Genomic DNA, 18,284 nt, shown 5'->3' with positions numbered 1-18,284 from the left:
CGGCCAGTATTAGCGACTCAGTTTCTCGCTTACCGTGTTTAGGTGCGGTTCCAGAAAAAGGAGCCTAGGTTCCTAAAAGGAAGAATAGTATTTCAAGCATTCAATCAATTTCGTGGGTATCTTATAGCTTCTAGTAATCTTCAAAATACTAGCAGTGTATCATTAAAACATATCAACGCCCTTCTCTTCCCCGCAATTCCGACGGAGCGAAGAGTCAAGCTCTGCAGCATATCCAGCGCTTTCCCATAGGTATCAATCCCAATCCATGCTCCTCAACGCCCCGCCATGCAATCCTCAGACCCATCCCCACCAGTAAGTACTATGAAGTCGAAACCACACTCTTCACCTCCGCCTCCATAAACCTCACCCTCCTCGCCGTCTCCTGCTCCTCCTTACTCGCCTTCGACATCTCACTCCCCCTCCTCCTCTCACTCCTCATCTTCCTCGCCTCTCTCGCCTCCCTATTCCGATACTCCGCCATCTGCTGTCTCCTCTTCTGCGTCCTGGCATACGCCTCCGCAGGCGTAGGTTTAAATCCAATACCATTAATGCCTTCCCCATCGTCATCTGGGTCCGTAGGATTATGGCCGGTGATTTCGTCGTCGTGCCACGTGAGAGAAGCCCTTTCATTGTCTATCTCAGGCTCAGCTTCCATGTCCTCGCTTGAGAAAGAGCTCGTTGGCGGTGGTGTGCCGGCTCTTTTCTTCCGGGATTTTGATTCCGCGAGGCGATTTATTGAGGGATATGTCCCTTTTAGATTTCCGTGGCCACTTCTCGGCTTTCCACTCCCTGTAAATACCATCTCGTCCACACTATTACTCAACACCACACCCCTCGCAGCTTTCTCCAGCACCGGATCAACGATCCTCTCCTCGCCTATGAAAATGCCAAATTTTCCCTCCTCGCCCCGGCTCCGCCCAGTCCCAGCACCAGCCGCATTGCCTACATGCTGTGGTGTCTCCGGGACCTCAACCCTCTTCTTCGGCTTCACAATCTTGACTTTCTTCCTCGAAACTTGCTGGTCTTCTTCTCGATCCACATTTCCATTCCCATCCATTACCACATCAGCCTCGTCATCAAACGCCCCATCTTCACCAAAACCATTCCCTTTCCTCGGCCGGGGTCCATCAAGTTCAAAGCGCGAAACCGTCCCTGCATCTTCTAGCCTCAGTCCTTGGAAATTATACGCAACTTTCGTGCGCGGACTTCCTGGTCCATCTTGCCCCTCATCTCGGGCCTTTTCTTTGTTTGCAGCGCTCTTATGATTCACGATTGTGACCCCAGGTATCTCGGTACTAAGTCGCATATCGGCGGAGGAGGAAGGTTCGAAATCTGGAGCTGGACAGGAACGTGGTGGTGTAGGTGGAATGGTTGATATTGCTGGGAGGCCGCGTTTGCGTTTGGGGGAATGTGAGGTTGAGCTGGAAGATGTGGATGTGGATGTTGCGGAGAGGAAATGCGACGGCGGGAGGGATGACATGGCGTGTGGTTTTAACATTGGGACGTGCGGAGGATGTGGTCTGGAAAGAGGAAGGCGAGGGGATGTGGTGATGCGTTGCCAGGTTGTATGCCTGTATGCCCTGGTCTGTTTGCTCAAAGAAGACGGAAACGGTCAGCTGTGATGTCAGGCGGCGGGACAGAAGCAGGGTTCTATTCTCGTCTTTGATGGTCGAGCTCTGGTGATATTAGCAGCTTGTGACTCTGGAGTGAAGAGACAACTCCGTAAATTTGTGAGGAATAAATTGAGGTGAGATGAAATGTGTGATTTGATCAGTGCCCGATTGCTGTAGTCAAGTTGAAGTGGAGTGAAGTTGGGTTCATGCTCGATGGTGGGGTTGATTGGAGCTGTGGGCGGTCTGGCCCATCGGCGCATTTCGGCCCGCCTGACAGCGGGAATATAATCACGTGAGATCACAGTAATGGACGCGCGAAGGATGGCCGGACGGCCATCTATGTTATGCGGTAGATGACTTTTTACATAGTACAGATTCAGAATTATTTGATGTTTGATATACGCTACGAGAGATTCGGGTATTCTAGGCGAAAGTATCGTATGTAGTGATCCGCAAACCTGTCAGCAATCTTTCTCATGTAAAAAGTGGAAATCGTCAGATCGTCGCTGGCCAAGACTGAAAAGCTGCGTAAAGAGCAGGAGTATTGCAGTTTACTTAGGAGAACTGAGACTTCTACACCTTTCGTACATTTATTTGTTGTCATTTCTAGAACTAAGTTTCGCTTGGAACCCCGTTTCCGCTCGCTTGTTGGAACTAGCGAGTAAACATCAATAAATAAAGCTTGCCGTTCCTTTTTGCACACCAAATACCTGATATGAGGCCTAGGATTTGGTTTTTCTAGAAATAATAAAGTTTCCAAGTAGGTGTCAGTAGACATACAAGATATTGGACGTCCATACTGTCAATCATCGAGTTTTCACTATTCAACTATTTGCTGAAGCTAACCATAAGATTCTTTCCTGTACAAGGTAGCTGCTGTATGACATCCGACTATTTAACTCCATAACTCCACTCCATTCATCACCATCTCACACGTAAACTAATACGAAAACCCCTCCTCCACAAAATCAACCGACCCCTCCCCCATCCTCCCCCTAACCGCCTTCCTCACCCCATCAGCCAACCTCCCCGGCCCACAAACACCCACCACCATCGCACCCACCCTCTTCTCAAAAACCTCTCCCACAATCCCCTCAATCTCACACTTCTTATACTCCACCTTGACCCTCGCATCATGCACCCACGCCGGCAAAGAAACTTCCTCCTTTCCCTTCTCAACATCCTTCTCCGTCCTAACCCTCTTCTCACTAACAAAAACCTTAATCTCCAAATCCAAGCTAGTAACCTCTCTAGCAGTATAAAGAATCTCCTCCACCCAATCATCGACCCAGCTCAACGCGTCAACACTCGCAACAGCCCATGTGAGAACCACTTTCCTCGCGGAATTGTCACCACGTCTAGCTCGAGAGGCGATTTCGAGGATTTGGTGTAGGACGCCTGTGATGCCTATCCCACCTGCGAGGAGTAAGACTGTGCCGTAGGAGTTGAATGCATTGCGAGTCTCGCGAGAACTCCAGGAGTATGGAGACTCAATGATGCCAAAGGCAGTGTAGAAGGGTGAAGTTGGTGTAGCGTTGTGCCATTTCGCGCGATTGTGGAGCTTGCGAGTCATGCCTTTACGGGAATGGACGAGGAGTGTTATGGTTGATACACTACTCGGTTGGTCGTCTCTTGTGTCTCGTCTGAGCTCAACGACTGACTGTCTCTCCCCAAGGGTGTTGACGCTGTACACCGAAGAACTCGACGTGCAAACAGTAGAAGCTTCCGAGAACTTCGACTGACTTGGGAAGAATTCCGATCCTGACCGCAATATAGAACTGGACTCGCTGTACCAAGAGATGGAGAACGGATGAGATGTCCAAAGTGCCAACGAAGGAATGTAAACATGTACAATGGCTCCCGGTCTCGGCTTCCAAGGTTTCGCCAACGAGATCGTCACTCTGCTGATATTCCCAGGTAGTGCTTCGACACTAAGCTTCGTGAATCGTCGTCCCCGAATCGAAACATTGTAAGTCAGAACTCCCCAAACCCTAGCGAGATATTCGAATCCAAGAATCCCAAAGATCGCATACATGAACGGAATCTGTCTAAGACCATGATAATACAGATGGAGATAAATGCAGACCAGAGCCCCATACACCGAAATCCTATGGAACGTAACAAACGTATCATAAAACGCCCGACGAACAGGCGACCAAGCCTGCACGAGAATGAAGATCAACAACCCCGTCGCAACAGCCGCAACACGATACGAAAGTGCATCATCCAGCGATCCTCGAACACCAGCCCAGTCGCCTGCGATATATGTATTGACCAACCAGCACAGGGTATGTATAATTGCTTCCACGGCAGCAAGACGAGCAATCCAGCGATGAAAAAGCATGAAAGTGTCATAATTGACGTTCAGGATCCAGATCAGGGGGTTATTTCGTGTGGCGAACAGAATGCTGGGGATTAAGTTAAATGTGGCTAGGACACCGCTTCGGCCACGGAGAGCGGCGATTATGGCGTGGCCTTTCTCCCGGTTCCACGGGAGGGCGAGGCAGAATGCTAGGTTCCAGAGCATGTAGATGGTGAGAATGAGAGTGTGGTTTCGGGTTGGCAGTGTGCCGAGACTGATTCGCTTGGTGAGGTGGAACTCCTCGTTGTGGCGATGCTTGAAAAGAGGTGCATCGAGAAGACGTCTTTTGAGGGTCGAGTAGAAAGGAAACATGTTTTTGGACCAGATCTGCTGATCGTGGTGGGTGTGACCGGCGGTAGAGATATGACGGAGGGTGGTGAAGAGGAGAAGTGAGATGCGGCGGAGGAAGATTGTAATCAGGAGAAAGGCAAAGATGTAGCCGATTGCGGTAGGGTAGAACCAGTCTGCCCTTGGATCGGTTCCCGTCAGTCCGTGAGAGAATCGGAATATGTGTGTGGAGTTGTAATCTGCTGCCACATTGTTCCAGTCTGGAGCTGGATCTGAGGAAGATGCTGGTGAGCGTGGAAGGAAAGATTTGTACATGTTCAGTGCAACTTGAGATATCAAAGAGTATATTTAGAAGAAGAATGGTGATAGTGAATTTGAGTTGCAATTGAGCAAACTGAAAAGAAGGGAATGACAGATCGAACTGCTTTGAAGGATGGTGCTCAGTTTCAATCCACATTCGATATTTGGCATCTTATATACAGTATCTTTACATTTCACAAGATCAGTTCAGAGCTTTCGAGTCTATCTTTGGCAAGGCAGAGTCTAAGGAGTAGGGAGTCAAAGCTCAAAAGCCATGTTAACGAAGCCTTTAGGATCATATAAAACTCGCCGATCCAGCCACTGTTTGATCCCAAGGCCGTAAATGATCATGAGTGTCCTGACGAAATACTTTCAGTATCACCGGACTTCAAGCACACAACGGAGGTGGAAGGAAGTGGAGTTGAATACGAACGCCATCAGTTCAAAAGTTCCTTCCCGAAAGTTTATTTTGTAGTTTAGTATCGTCGGAGCCATACCTGTGCCCACAGACCTTCAAGCACTAAACTGTGAAGGAGGAAGCTCTACAAGCTTTCTCAATTGAGAAGTGGACCGGACCCAAGAAGCGAAGTGGAGTGGACTGCAGTGGCTTGGAGAGGCAGCACCCTCATGAGTGAAGAGACGAAAACCCATCGTCAAAGTGGATAGAACATCATTCCAAAAACAACTTTGACTTGCGGCTCTGCCATGCATGGCTTCCCGGTAGGATGTGGCTTGAGGTGCAGCGTTCCACAAAGATTGACGAAGCGAGCATTATCGTGAACCAAGAGGCTGAGAATAGTCTGTCCACACCATGTGGCTCAAGTTTCACAGGGTTCGGTGCTGCTCCTCCAGGCTTCTAGAAGATCCAGCCCTTCGGTCAGGAGTAACTCGGTGTGCACAGAAATAGGCGACGCGCCAAAATTGTAGAACAAGATCCACTTGTTTGGTGCCGACATTACACAAATCACGCAGGAAGCAGGACAGCCGTACCTGATAATAGAATACGGTTAGGATGAAACTGGAGGCTGAAGTGAGTTTAAAATAACAAGCGCAGGCATTACGTGGTACAACTAGAGTTTGTGTAACTGTCGGCGTCAAGCTGCCTTGCTGCTGCATGGCATTTAACTTCACTCTAGCAACGAATGCGTAACAAAAGGACCAGACCTTTCCCCGAGCCTGGTGCTTAGATGTGGTGGACTTGGAACGAGTCTTCCGACGGTTCACTCCTACCTGGTTCACAAGTTTCGGAGATAGTAAAGTCAGGTCAGAAGTCCACTGCCTAGTCTGTCACTCAGCTGACTTGTAGGCTGTGATACACGCTCTGGGGCGACTTGATCGGAGCGTGACTATAGATCTGTTCATTCCAATCGCCGGTGGCCTAATTTGGGAATACCAAAAGCGAAGCACTTCGCGCGAAAAAATGTGGATTGGTGGTAGCTTTCAGCTCCCATTCAACAATTGCGACGTATCTTGGGGTCGTGGACCACGAATTTCCTGTTTTGGACGTTAAACTCAAGAGCTAGGACATATAAGTCAGTAAAATCCCTGTGCCATACGCTCTGACTTACCATTTTTAATAAGCAGGCTAGACATCTGTTTATATCCAGATATCACACAGTAATACTGGAGTCAGAAGTATTGGAACATGATTCATCTCGAGCCTTTAACATGCCTAATCCGTCACCTGAGCGTGATCTTGATCAGGATACAAGCTTTATTTGATGACGAATGGTGAACGGGCATTGGAGGCATTTCCAATGCGTGATTATTCTAACACCTGCCTTTTCTACTTTCTTACCAAGAGGCATGGAGCTTATGGTGAGTAATGATGTCATTTTGTCATACTGTGTTACACCATTGAGGCATTGCTAGGCATTTATCTACACCTAGAGCGCTTGTGCAACCACCAAATCATCAGCTCAACCTACACATGACCTCTAAAATTTGAAAAGACAAGTCGAGACATACGAGTGACTTCTTGCTGAACGGTAATTGGACAAGTCGTATACAATGCTGGATGTTCTTCGTGTGAAGGTTTGTGGAAAACATGTATAGTAAGCTATCAACGATTTGCCCGACAATACAGTCAGCATCAGTTGCGGCGCTCCATAAGGCTGAACTCAGTCAACAGCATGTGATGCTGAAATCTCACACGAGAGCTGAGCTTTCAGAGAATGCTGGAGCCTCGTTCTCAGTATGGGTTGCGAATGGGTGGGCAGGGCACGGAAATCTAAGTATAAAGGGCAGGTCAATGAAGGGAGCAAATCTCATATTCACATATCATTCATCAATTTGCCAGATACACAAGCACAGTTCTCAATTTTAATTCATTCCTAGATCGCATAACTTGTGCAGGCTTGTCTTTCCAAGCTGCCAAAATGGCGTCCACATCTGGCCCAGTCATTCTGCCTACAACGCTTGAGCCAGCCGACTTCAATCTCAACTATGTTATGTACTGGAACAACGTTGCACTTGATCTCAATCGTATCACGCACTCTATCGCCGGACCATACACAGGACCACCTTTGAGTGCTCGTGCACTTTCCATTCTCCACCTTGCTATCCACGACTGCTACTTCGCTATTCATCCTGATATGGCCAAGGGCTTCTCCACATTCCTCGACCCCAATAGCACTGATCCTCTTTACCGACTTCCACCCGTCGGAAACGCGACGGATGCCAGAAGTGCTGTTGCCGCTGCATCAATCAGAGTTCTTAATAGAATTTATGCAACTCCAAACTCAACAATTGCAACTGCAACTACGGAAACCATTTCTCAATTCATTCAAGATGCCACTGCGAATTTTGCGGGCATCGAGGCCATCTCACCCAGCTACCTGTTCGGTGTTGCCGTAGCAAACGCCGTCCTAAAACTCCTCTACATCAGCCCAGACGATGATTCCGTAAACCAAGGATCATACCGACCTGTCCCGGGCCAGTTCAAATTCGACGGAGACCCATCCAACCCAGTCCGTATATTCCCAGTCAACCCCAATGATCCCAACGGTCCAACAAAAGCCGTGGCAGTGTTCCATCTGCCCTATTATGGTATCCTCGCCAAGCGAGTTGCAGTACAAATGAACATCAAAGGCCAGCCAACCGAGCACATTCTTGCAGACCCCCCAAACAACATCAAGCGTCCTCAAGATCTCCCAGAGTGGGAAGACTCTCTGAAAGACATTATCCGCATGGGAGGCCCGCCGGACAGCAGCGCAACAAAGCGTCGCCCTGATCAACGTGCAGGGGCAATATTCTGGGCTTACGACGGATCCAACTTGCTTGGAACTCCACCTCGTTTCTACAACCAGATCCTGCGCCGCATCGCCATTCAAAAGATGCCTGATAACCCTACCTCCGAGAGAACCAACGCCGATTTCGCTCGCTTGTTTGCACTCGTCAATGCCTCCATGGCCGATGCAGGGATCCTAGCATGGAAGACTAAATGGTTCTACGAGTACTGGCGTCCCGAGACAGGAGTTCGCGAGACTGAAAGTTCATTGGCAGATCCCTTCTTCCTCTCTCTTGGAGCGCCAGATACGAACAGCAACCGCATCTCTTTCAAACCTCCCTTCCCGGCATACCCATCTGGCCACGCCACGTTCGGCGGTGCTGTCTTTCAAATGATGCGTCTCTACTACAGGCAGAGAGATGGATTGATGTTCGATGATAACGCTCCTGATACCATCGCATTCCAGATGACTTCTGATGAATTGAACGGAATCAATCGCGATCTTCGCGAACCATATGACCGTGCCAAGCCGATTCAAGAACAACAAGGCATTGTACGCACGTTGCGTCCACGTACTTTCAGCAGCCTTTGGCATGCCATATTCGAGAATGGAGTCAGTCGAGTCTGGCTTGGCGTTCACTGGCGATCCGATGCCTTTGCCGCCAAGGATGTGCTTGTGCCTTCTTCCGATCCGGAAAAAGATTTGTATGCTACAAATGCAGATGGAACAACTGCATATATCCCGGTGGATCAGATCCGTTACCAGACTTTGGGTACCAGAGATGATAGACCAGGGCAGCTGTTCCCGATTGGAGGAGTGCCGTTGGGAATACAAATTGCTGAAGATATCTTCTATTCTGGATTGAAGCCAACACCTGCTGCAGAACAGCCAGCCGCGACTGTGTAAGTTGCGTGATGGACATTGTTGGGAATTCCTTTTGTATTACTTATCCTGTCGTCGCAACGTGCTCTAGTATGGTCACTGTTTGTTTTCTGTTTTTCTTGGCAAGTTTGTCTTTAAGCGAGCTAAATAGAGAATAATTGTTTCGCGTGTCGCTCAGTCTCGCAATCTCATTGTGCTGAACATTTCTTTCACTTACCACTCAGCGATTCTGTTAATATCCTCCCATGTCTTGACAACGGAACATGTCCCAAGGGCATGAACTTGGGGTCAATTTAATTTTGATCCTAGTTCTCCACGGCTCTACGCCCAGCCTTAGTACCCGTCATGTTGGTCATGATCCATTGCAGAGACAGAAGCCTGAAGGGCAATAAACCCGAGAACCAATTTGTTTGATCAATTAATGGCTTATCTGACTACATAGCCTTTTGTTAATGCAAGTTAGAAGAGAAACAACCCCACCCGGCCACCACTCTGCTCGCCTGTAATACATGTCCTCCATACTTCACTTGCATAGTCCAGCAGGAAACGACGTCACGCAGACATTATTCTTCTTCACCACATTTCCCTTCCCAACTGAGTCAACCTCAATATCAACGTCTGCTGGGTCCACCGGGTTCGACAAAGTGCTAATCGTATTCTTCTCAATCACATTCCCAGTAGCAAGCACAGCACCCTGATCGAGGATCCAAACACCATATCGATGCATGTCATTGATGACATTATTCTTCACCAACGTGTTCTTGGCTCCGAAAAGGCCAATCCCAAAGCTGAATTGGTATCCAGGAGCATTGCCAAAGATAGGATTATCCTTGCAGTTGGGTCCAACATGCTCGATCACGTTGTCGTGAACTCTGACGCCCTTGATATCGGGATCGACATAGGTGCCAATGCACGTGTTGTGAACTTTGTTGTTGTATACGTTCATGCCGCTCGTTTGCACGCACAGTCCAAGCCAATACCCATCGATGTCGTTGTCGTGAACACTGGCGTCGTGTTTGTCGTCCATGCAAATACCGATGACCCGGATGAACGGGTTGGGCAGTGGTGTGGAGACTACACCGTTTTTCTTGAATTCGGTATCTGCTGAACCGACTGCAAGCAGCCCATAGAAGTTGTGATCTATGACCGTGTTGCCCGAAATGACAGTGTCGCGCGCACCGACTACGGCGATACCAATTCCAGAGAAGTCCTTTACCGTGAAGCCAGTGACGGTTACTCCCTTAACACTGCTGTCCACGGAGCTGAATTTGCGGTGTTCTGACCCAGGGAAGTCACCTAAGTGTACGCCAGTGCCTGTGACACATATTCCTGCCTGCGGGTTACAATCGGGTTAGCAATTGTTGAACCTGAGGCTTTTTGGGGAGAAAGAGTCATTGCTTGAAAATTGATTGCTTCAAAGGTGTAAACAGAATTCTGCAAATACGTACTTGACTGGGAACATCGGGAATGTTGTCAGGATCGGGGTTGACTGCCGGGCCAGCTAATCCGGAGCAAGTGTTGTTTACTGGAGCATTTGGAGGCAGAAGAGTAGCTTCACGACCAACGAGCGACAAACCTTTCGAGATAGTCAATTGCTCGTAGTATTGACCCTTCTCGACAACAACCCTGTCTCCAGGGTGTGCATAGTCGATCGCTTGCTGAATTGTCAAAGGACCATGTTCCGTAACAGTGATTGTTCTAGCCGAAGCAAGGGCAGTAGAGCCGAGCAGAAGCGTGAATGTAGAGACCTTCATATTCTGTGAGGATTGAATTCGAGATCGATGGCGAAATGATGGAGGCAATTGAGCTTCTCTTGGAGGAGGGAATGGAATGGGCATTCAGGAGTCTTTATGTTCTGTCATGAGAATGCATGATACCAACAACTCCTAAGAATGTGGAAGCCATGGCGTTCACACAACACATCAGGTACTGCATTCATCCAAAGAAAAGACAAAAACGATGCCAAAAGCTCCCGTCCATATATTGGAAGGAAGATGCCGAGGATTAATCACCACAGGGTCGCTGCAAGGCGTCGGAATACTCACGTGATGTTTACCAGCCTTTGATGGAGGTGCAACTAAAATCAAAATAACATTACAACGATCTCCTATATCTCCTTTTAAAGGCTATCTACTGCATCCAAAACCAAATTTACTCAAACTCTCCCTGTCTTTGCGAGAGAGTTGCTCTCAGCTCGATCATGGCCAGCAACTCAACTTTCAAGTCTGATCTCCTCTACGCGAATGCCGACTTATTGACGGACTGCTTACCAGAACACAAAACAGAAACCAGCAAGTCATCATACAATAACTGCAAACCACAGCTGAAGCCCGAAATCCGATATATGCGATTATCGATAATCTTCGCTTAACTAGGAATCTGAGGACCACCATCATTGCAACATGTCAACGTTCAGCATTTCACCAGGACTCACCCTGAAACCGAGTCTGGCGAAAGGAAAGCCAGGTGCAGAATACCGAACTGGCGCTGACCAGAGAGAAGAGCATTGGGCGGAAAGAGTTTGAAAGAGACCAAGGAGATATGCGAGAGTGTGCTGGCAGCGACGGGTAGGGACGAGTGCCTTGGTGTGAGAGCGGATAAGCTTGTGAAGAAGCTCTGTGTCAGCATCGCCGCCTACCATGTTTAGTGTTTACATTCGAGCGGCCACAAGTGTCGCAAGGTCGGATCCGACAATTGGCGGATCCTCTCCCACAGTCGGAACCGATGAGCGGAAGTACCCCACACCCCGCGATCCGCGATGCAGGGATATTTCAGGAACCGAGCGGAGCGGATGGTGAGTTACATGGATGGAAGTAGAATCCGCTTCACTCAGGATCTGGATCTCTTAAGACACGCAAGGTATTTGAAGTTCTCTCGAATCTGTCCTACATATTTGCAAATTGTGAAGTCAGACTACCAGCAAGCACAAAAATTCCTACTCGACAAAATGAAAGGCACCATAAATGGCGATCACAGTGCTGTTGCCCAAAGCAAGGTGAATGGGCATATTGATATTGTTTCCAAGGTAAACAAAACTTCTCTGACATTACTGCTACAAAGGGCTTACTTGAAGGTAGGAGAATCAAGTATTCGTGCTGCGAAAGAAAGGAGACTTCGCGTACGAAACTCGGAGAACACCAAACCTACCTACAAATCGGCATGTGTTGGTGAAGATACTTGCGACAGGAATATGTGGGAGTGATGTAAGATCTTCTTTTGAGTGTATAGACAGTGTATATCTAACGTCATCCTCTCGGGTCCATTACTGGAAACACGGCAAGATCGGACCATTCGTCGTCGAGCAACCGCTCGTTCTCGGACACGAATCAGCAGGGATAATCGTGCAATGCGGATCAGAAGTCAAGACTCTCAAGCTCGGCGATCGAGTCGCCATTGAGCCGGGCGTCCCATGTCGGAGTTGCGAGTTCTGTCGAGGCGGGAAATATAACCTCTGCGACGAGATGAAGTTTGCTGCGACACCTCCAGTCGATGGGACGCTTGCAACATACTACACGGTTCCAGAAGATTTTTGCTTTATCCTTCCACCACACATATCGATTGAAGAAGGTGCTCTGGTGGAGCCCCTGAGTATCGCGGTACACTGCACGAAGCTGGCTTCTGTGTCAATGGGCCACAAGGTCCTCGTCATGGGAGCAGGACCAATTGGTCTCCAGTGCTGTGCAGTTACGAGGGCATTGGGTGCTTCTGTAGTCATCGCAACAGACATAGTTGACTCGAGGCTAGACTTCGCTTCTCAGTATGCGGCAACTCACACATCCAAGATGCAGAAGGAAGTGCCTGAAGTCAACGCCAACAACATCATGTTAAATTGCGGTATTCCGACCGGAGCAGATGTTGTGATTGACGCAACAGGAGTTGCTGCGTGCATATCGGCTGGGGTATTTGCCCTGAAGAAGGGTGGAGTCTTCGTCCAGGCTGGTTTGGGAGCTCCGGATATACAGTTCCCAGTTGGCGAGCTGTGTTCCAAGGAAGGCGTGTACAAGGCTAGCTTCAGATATGGCCCAGGAGACTATGCTCTTTCCATCAAGCTGCTTGAAGGGAAGAAGGTGGACCTCAAGGCTCTGATAACCCACACCTTCGACTTTGGGTCAGCGGCAGAAGCGTTCGCATCAACAAGCAGGCAAGAAGGAATCAAGACCATAATATACGGTCCTAAGGGCGACGCGCTGCCGGTTGGTTCGTAGGATACAGTTGTGGCTGTCGAACCTCAGAAATTGAAATTTCCAGCATCCCATAGCCAGAATTGTCCTAGATCCTCGACTCTCGTGAACATGTTATCATTTAGTCCCATATCATGTGTGTTTGCTAGCTCGCCGGCCGCTTCTTGGCCGTTATGTTGAGGCATATAGCTCATATAATCCTGGTTGGCTGCCATCTCATCGAGTGGATGACGCATGGCACTGCTGTCCTGAAAACCTCTCTGAAGAGTCAGGAGACTTTGTGTAAAGTGAGAACCATCTGGATTGTGACCGCCAGAAGCACCAGCAGCTGTTGCATCAGCGAGGGGGCCTGAGATGCAAATTGCACATCACCTCCATTTTGGACTCCATCCATTCTATTACCCAGCTGATAGGATCCTGCTTCTAGATTGCCATCCACGCCTGCTGAGTCGTCGCGCAACATTTCTTCCATCTCTCGTTTCAAAATGAGCTGTACCAAATCTTCCAACACCATACTATATTGCAGTGATAGCGATGCGTGATTCGACAGTATCTTTTGCATCTGGAGTGTTCGTTTCAGGCCCCGCTTGGCCTCTTGTGCCGTGTCGGACAATGTGTCGGATAGTGCGCAGATGAAGAGAACAACTGAGGCAGTAAAGAGATTCATTCCCAGGAAAGAAACCAGGTGACTTGAACGAGCAAGGTAGAACAGGTTCTGCTTCCGCTGAAGATTTGAGATACGTAAAGCAGAACCGAGACACTTTTTGAAGCCAACCTCTCGCACATCGTCCGAGAATTGGGAGCCTGGAGATGTTCCCTGTCCATCTGCCATATGCTCGGATTGCCCTTGTCCAGCAAGCAACGGCTCATGTATAACAATGACAAGGTTGTCATATGTCAATTGTAGCGAGAGCGCTTGAAGGGCGTGCATTTTCTCCTCGGGTGAAGATTGAGCTGTCAGATCGTTGAGGTGGTCAAATGAGAGATGAGGCGGGAGATCCTGATTCCACTCTAAAAGTTCTCTGTTTGCTACAGACACTTTTTGGGGAAGCTCTGAGGACGAATCTAGATTGTTTGAGGTGCGCATGCCATAGATGTCTTCCAGTAGTGGTGAGGCAATCCTGTAAACATGGTTCAGATAGTACTGATATGAGGAAAGACACACCAGCGCCGGAGGGAAGGCTGGATCGAAATGAATATTCTCGAGTATTTCAGATGGCATTGTTACATTGCAGTCTTTGGCATTGATGCCCAGAGGCCTTCCATAGGTGATAGTAGCAAATCTGATTACGAGATTAGCTGTTACTGATAAATGAGACAGTGTCGTGGACCTCTTACCTATCCCATGTGTATATGGTCCACCAAACGCGTTTTCTTTCTTCAGCATCCTCATAAGACCTTTTCGAGCTTGTGTCGCGATGCAGGTCCATGGCTTGAGATGTTTTCGTAGCAGCACCGAGAATAGAAAAAGACGATCTGGGCCGAACGTGATACAAGTACAAAGATCCAAGCAGAGCACAGACCTGAACAAATTCCAGAGAGTCTTCGTCCATTAATTCCATGAAGTCTCGTTGTACGACTGCCAACAATCGGCCTCTCAAGCTATCCATGACTTGAGGAGTGAGACCATGATCCTGAGTTTTGTTCTTTGAAGTATATCAACATCCCATAATCAGAACCATGAGCAAAAGTAGCAAGAATCCATGATCGCTGCGGCTGGCAAGTCCACTGCCCACAACAGCAGTGTATCGGCCTCTGAACTTTGGTTCGTATATCACAAGCGAGAACCAATGGACGGATGAGAAATACGTCTCCAACAACTTGTTACAGACTTCATGGTCTGGAAGCTCAATGCCAATAATATCGAAAACTGGGATTAGCGGCACAGGAAAAATGTTCGAGCTGTTGGTTCCATTCGTATCCCGGCATCCTCCTCCAGGAATAGCAGAAGTCGCTCGGTCCCTGAACGCTTGTGACTTTTGGGACCCAAAGATCTAATCGTTATCAGTCAATGTAGCAAATATACACCAAGAATCGAGACCTTTCGAGCTGTTGCTAGGGCAGAGTCGGCATCGAATCCAGGTAGACTAGAATTCTCGCGCGGGACTTGAGCCTGAGGTGGCCGAGGAGTTTGGTTGTCACTTGCAGACGAGGCTGTTCGTGCACTCCAGACCATATCATCTTGACCGGCATCTGTCTGTCTGGGAGTGGATTCGCTCGTCTGTTGTGAAAATGGTCTTGGAGGGTTGTTTGATTGCAGGGGTGATGCTGGCGTGGGTGTATCTGTTTGCCTTCTTGCCCGGACCTTCCTGATAGCGAATGAGCCCTTTTCAAGTGGATTTGTTGATGATATCCCTTCTTACTTAACAGTTTCCAATGGCTGTGTCCTACATTCCTTCTGCGCACGAACGCAATGGCGGCATGGACGCTCAAGATCGCACTGGATAGGAAGAGAGGTCAGTGACAGTGTCTAAGTATTGGACCAAGAACTGCGATACTTACGCGTTTTTTCTGGCTTTTGCACCTGTCGCAGGCTTTGCTGACCCGTATATTTACCGGACCTTATCATGAATTAACAAGACTTACCAATCTGAGAATGTAGCCAGAGCCATTCCCTTGCTTCGTGCTCGGAGTGGGAAGATCTCAGCTGGCAAGAGCCAAGGCATCGGTCCCCATGTGGCACCGTAGAGAGAGTTATAAATGACAACGAAGCTGAAGATACCATTTGCGCGAGTAGTGACGGTAATTCCATTGACTTGGTTGAAAACACACATGATGCTCAGAGCAATGGCCATCGCTATACCTCCAAAAATCAGAAGTGGTCGTCTGCCCCATCTGTCGGCCAGCCACCAAACTGGGACAGTCGCAGCCGTGTAGATAAGTGCATTGGCTCCAGTGAAGAGAAGAGATCGTCTGTTGTCGAAACCAGCTGCGGCGAGCGAGGAAGGTAGATAGAATGAGATGACGTTGATTCCGTTCAGCTGCGCGAACTAGTGAATCTGAGCCGTGATGCCGACTATTGTACGCTTGCGATATTTGGTGAACATTTCCTGGAAACGAGTCAGTATGTAGAAGAGAATCTCAGATGATCTTGCACTTACGCGATATGTAGCTTTTCCCATGGTGGCCTCGTACTTGACAGCTTGTTGGATTTCCATGAACACATGTTGCACGCTCTCATCGTTAATATCGCCAGCAGAATGAAGATCTGCCACCGTCTGGAGAGCCTCTTTCTTGAAACCATTTCGAGCGAGCCATCTGGGAGTTTCGGGCAGAAAGAAGGACATCGAGAACAAGATGAATGCCAATCCCATTTGGACGAAGTATGGTCCCTGCCAAGAAGTGTCCTTAGGAAGGAGGAAGTTGAAGCCATAGTCAACCCAGCATGAAAGCATGTAACCGCCGATCAGCCGATCAAGAATGTGTATTCGACGCCGACCATCAAGCCACGCTAGAAGAACACTTGTCAGCGCGACCATTAAAAATCATCAAAACATAGAACTCACTCTATGGGGAGCCGCAATTTCAGTCTGAATCACTGGTACTGTCATCGAGAGAAAGCCAACACCAAGACCTTGGATGGTTCGTCCAGCAATGAAGCAAGCCAGGTTTGGAGCGAATCCTTGAAGGAAAGCCATAGCGAAGTATATGAATCCACCGATACGCACACATCTCTTCCTTCCCATGATATCTCCAAGGTAACCAGAAGTAAGAGATCCAATAGCTGCGGAAAGCTGCAAGCAAGAGACAGTGATACCTAAAGAATGTTAGTTTAACTCAAATAAGTCCATCGCGGATAATGACTTACCAATCAAGTTTGGGTTGATTCCCTCAGTTGTTCCGTCAATCCCTCCATGGTCGCTGTAGAATCGTTTGATGAAAACCTCATTGACCAAAAGACCAGACATGATACCCTGGTCATATCCAAACATCGCATCTCCCAATGAACCAAAAAATCATGTCGCCCATAGCAATGGCTTTCCTACCATCCATTTCGGATACCGTGGAAGATAGATGGCTGGCTTCAGAGCTCGCTCAATGAAATTTTGTGGTTGAGGAGCGATAGCTGTTAGATCTTCAGAGGAGCTGATTGACTCCTGCTGATCGGCACCAGAATACTCGTCCTTCGTCATTTTGGCGATGCCGTTCGTCTCTGCTTAAAAAGTGAAAATTGTTGTTGTTTGAGTTTGATCGAGATCAGTGATCAAGGAATGAAGATGAATGTCTTGAATGAGAAGTAGATATTCAGGGGGAGATCTGGGGACATATATATATATTCTTGTCAGGCGTTTCCCCGTCTAGGGAAGGCCATAGAGAATGTAAAACCTATCATAACCTACCATGGAGAAGAATCAGGGCCCTGGCTAGGCCATATTGGCGTGGCCACCAAAGCACCCGTCAACGCCTTCATGCTTGCTCCAGCTAATAAGCAAGTCGGTTCCGACTTCTTCAGAGAGCCATCAGTGGCTCAAGTGAGCAGCGAAACATTTCGGCTTTCCTCCGCCAATGTCGCTAGTAGTGGTCGGTAGGTCTGCAACATTGCATTCCGACACTTAGCCACAGCTGTCCTTTCCGACATTGACGGTTCCGACAGCTCTCCTACCCAACAGTCACCGTTAGTGAAATGTCGGCTGTAGAGTCGGCACATCCTACTTCGATTCTTTTAAACAGGCATATTCTAGACATTTTAGTTTCTCAGCTGAGGCATGTAATGAAACTCAGTTGGTTGGTCTCTACTCCTTAGTGTACTGTGAACCTGGTGCCCAGGCAGGTCCAGAGGTCAGACCTCAAAGTCGCAGATTGCTCGCGGGCAAAAAGCAAAAAGATTCAGGAACTACATTTTACCCGAACGCATTACTCCGTTTCTCAAAAAAATCCGCATTATCTGCTATTATGAAGTTCTAGTAGAGGATCACAACAGGCGATGCAACTTACCTCCCGTCGTATTGACTCAAGGAATAGGGGCTCGGTTAGATGATGGAGTAGCAATAACGCAGACACTTGACCAGGCTCTAAAGGTTTTGAACACTGAGATCCCCTTCATATCCAAGAATGAAATGGCACTGCCATTGTTTTTCAAGCCCGCTACCAATTCCTTATGCATGGTAGTTTCATTCAGATACGTTGATTGGCCTTGTCATAATTACAGTTGCATAAGGAGCTACTACAGAGAGAGAGAATCTCCTATATAAAGGGGTAGCGTACTCAGTAGTACGGCCTATAGTACTAAGTCTACGCCTACAATCCCTATATTTCTAATAGCCCCCCTATTCTCTATATCTATAGTAAATAGAGCCTTCTAAAGTAGTATAGCGCTGAATATTCCTGAAGCAACGCTAGAGTATCGCCGAAGTATTACTAATAACTTGTATTATATAAAGAGCCTCGATTATACCTTATTAACTCCTGTAATATACTAGTATATATA

General features: G+C 48.2%; 9 protein-coding genes across 9 annotated transcripts; 2 read left to right on the top strand and 7 right to left on the bottom strand.

The window, feature by feature from the left end:
• Window positions 1–93: 93 nt before the first annotated feature.
• Window positions 94–1,845, bottom strand: ONS95_006894 (uncharacterized protein). Its single transcript, XM_058500378.1, has one exon. It carries the CDS (start codon window positions 1,496–1,498, stop codon window positions 320–322), a length of 1,179 nt encoding a protein of 392 aa, XP_058350215.1. The 5' UTR covers window positions 1,499–1,845; the 3' UTR covers window positions 94–319.
• Window positions 1,846–2,553: 708 nt separating this feature from the next.
• On the bottom strand, window positions 2,554–4,578 carry ONS95_006893 (uncharacterized protein; the record flags this gene model as incomplete). Its single annotated transcript, XM_058500377.1, has 1 exon — window positions 2,554–4,578. The coding sequence occupies one exon, from the start codon at window positions 4,576–4,578 to the stop codon at window positions 2,554–2,556; it is 2,025 nt and encodes a 674-aa protein (XP_058350214.1).
• Window positions 4,579–6,257: 1,679 nt separating this feature from the next.
• Window positions 6,258–8,945, top strand: ONS95_006892 (uncharacterized protein). The gene is made up of 2 exons (XM_058500376.1): window positions 6,258–6,381; window positions 6,436–8,945. The coding sequence occupies exon 2, from the start codon at window positions 6,942–6,944 to the stop codon at window positions 8,697–8,699; it is 1,758 nt and encodes a 585-aa protein (XP_058350213.1). The 5' UTR covers window positions 6,258–6,381; window positions 6,436–6,941; the 3' UTR covers window positions 8,700–8,945.
• A 124-nt stretch (window positions 8,946–9,069) lies between these two features.
• ONS95_015040 (uncharacterized protein) lies at window positions 9,070–10,690 on the bottom strand. Its single transcript, XM_058508725.1, has 2 exons — window positions 10,124–10,690; window positions 9,070–10,008 (listed from the first exon to the last, which is right to left on the bottom strand). Exons 1-2 carry the CDS (start codon window positions 10,511–10,513, stop codon window positions 9,199–9,201), a joined length of 1,200 nt encoding a protein of 399 aa, XP_058350212.1. The 5' UTR covers window positions 10,514–10,690; the 3' UTR covers window positions 9,070–9,198.
• A 798-nt stretch (window positions 10,691–11,488) lies between these two features.
• ONS95_006891 (uncharacterized protein) lies at window positions 11,489–12,962 on the top strand. Its single transcript, XM_058500375.1, has 2 exons — window positions 11,489–11,700; window positions 11,753–12,962. Exons 1-2 carry the CDS (start codon window positions 11,623–11,625, stop codon window positions 12,878–12,880), a joined length of 1,206 nt encoding a protein of 401 aa, XP_058350211.1. The 5' UTR covers window positions 11,489–11,622; the 3' UTR covers window positions 12,881–12,962.
• Window positions 12,904–14,466, bottom strand: ONS95_006890 (uncharacterized protein; the record flags this gene model as incomplete). The annotated part of the gene is made up of 3 exons (XM_058500374.1): window positions 12,904–13,184; window positions 13,229–14,139; window positions 14,195–14,466. 3 exons carry the CDS (start codon window positions 14,464–14,466, stop codon window positions 12,904–12,906), a joined length of 1,464 nt encoding a protein of 487 aa, XP_058350210.1.
• Window positions 14,467–14,514: 48 nt separating this feature from the next.
• ONS95_006889 (uncharacterized protein) lies at window positions 14,515–16,170 on the bottom strand (the record flags this gene model as incomplete). The annotated part of the gene is made up of 6 exons (XM_058500373.1): window positions 14,515–14,850; window positions 14,898–15,165; window positions 15,220–15,296; window positions 15,359–15,395; window positions 15,443–15,846; window positions 15,958–16,170. The coding sequence occupies 6 exons, from the start codon at window positions 16,168–16,170 to the stop codon at window positions 14,515–14,517; spliced, it is 1,335 nt and encodes a 444-aa protein (XP_058350209.1).
• Window positions 16,171–16,262: 92 nt separating this feature from the next.
• ONS95_006888 (uncharacterized protein) lies at window positions 16,263–16,788 on the bottom strand (the record flags this gene model as incomplete). The annotated part of the gene is made up of 3 exons (XM_058500372.1): window positions 16,263–16,307; window positions 16,363–16,613; window positions 16,665–16,788. The coding sequence occupies 3 exons, from the start codon at window positions 16,786–16,788 to the stop codon at window positions 16,263–16,265; spliced, it is 420 nt and encodes a 139-aa protein (XP_058350208.1).
• A 24-nt stretch (window positions 16,789–16,812) lies between these two features.
• On the bottom strand, window positions 16,813–16,989 carry ONS95_006887 (uncharacterized protein; the record flags this gene model as incomplete). Its single annotated transcript, XM_058500371.1, has 1 exon — window positions 16,813–16,989. The coding sequence occupies one exon, from the start codon at window positions 16,987–16,989 to the stop codon at window positions 16,813–16,815; it is 177 nt and encodes a 58-aa protein (XP_058350207.1).
• Window positions 16,990–18,284: the final 1,295 nt, after the last annotated feature.

Source organism: Cadophora gregata (assembly GCF_030347475.1).
Source record: "Cadophora gregata isolate MNR1 chromosome Unknown scaffold_18, whole genome shotgun sequence".
Lineage (NCBI taxonomy): Eukaryota > Fungi > Ascomycota > Leotiomycetes > Helotiales > Ploettnerulaceae > Cadophora > Cadophora gregata.
The sequence above is the reverse complement of the archived record's forward strand: the minus strand, read 5'-3'. Positions and strand labels throughout refer to the sequence as shown.

Bases quoted from the DNA above. Each gene is read 5' to 3' on its own strand.
- ONS95_006894 (XM_058500378.1), bottom strand. From the start codon at position 1,498: ATGTTAAAACCACACGCCATGTCATCCCTCCCGCCGTCGCATTTCCTC.
- ONS95_006892 (XM_058500376.1), top strand. From the start codon at position 6,942: ATGGCGTCCACATCTGGCCCAGTCATTCTGCCTACAACGCTTGAGCCA.
- ONS95_015040 (XM_058508725.1), bottom strand. From the start codon at position 10,513: ATGCCCATTCCATTCCCTCCTCCAAGAGAAGCTCAATTGCCTCCATCA. The intron at 10,009-10,123 runs GTACGTATTTGC...TGTAACCCGCAG, and splicing joins TTCCCGATGTTCCCAGTCAA to GCAGGAATATGTGTCACAGG.
- ONS95_006891 (XM_058500375.1), top strand. From the start codon at position 11,623: ATGAAAGGCACCATAAATGGCGATCACAGTGCTGTTGCCCAAAGCAAG. The intron at 11,701-11,752 runs GTAAACAAAACT...ACTTGAAGGTAG, and splicing joins ATATTGATATTGTTTCCAAG to GAGAATCAAGTATTCGTGCT.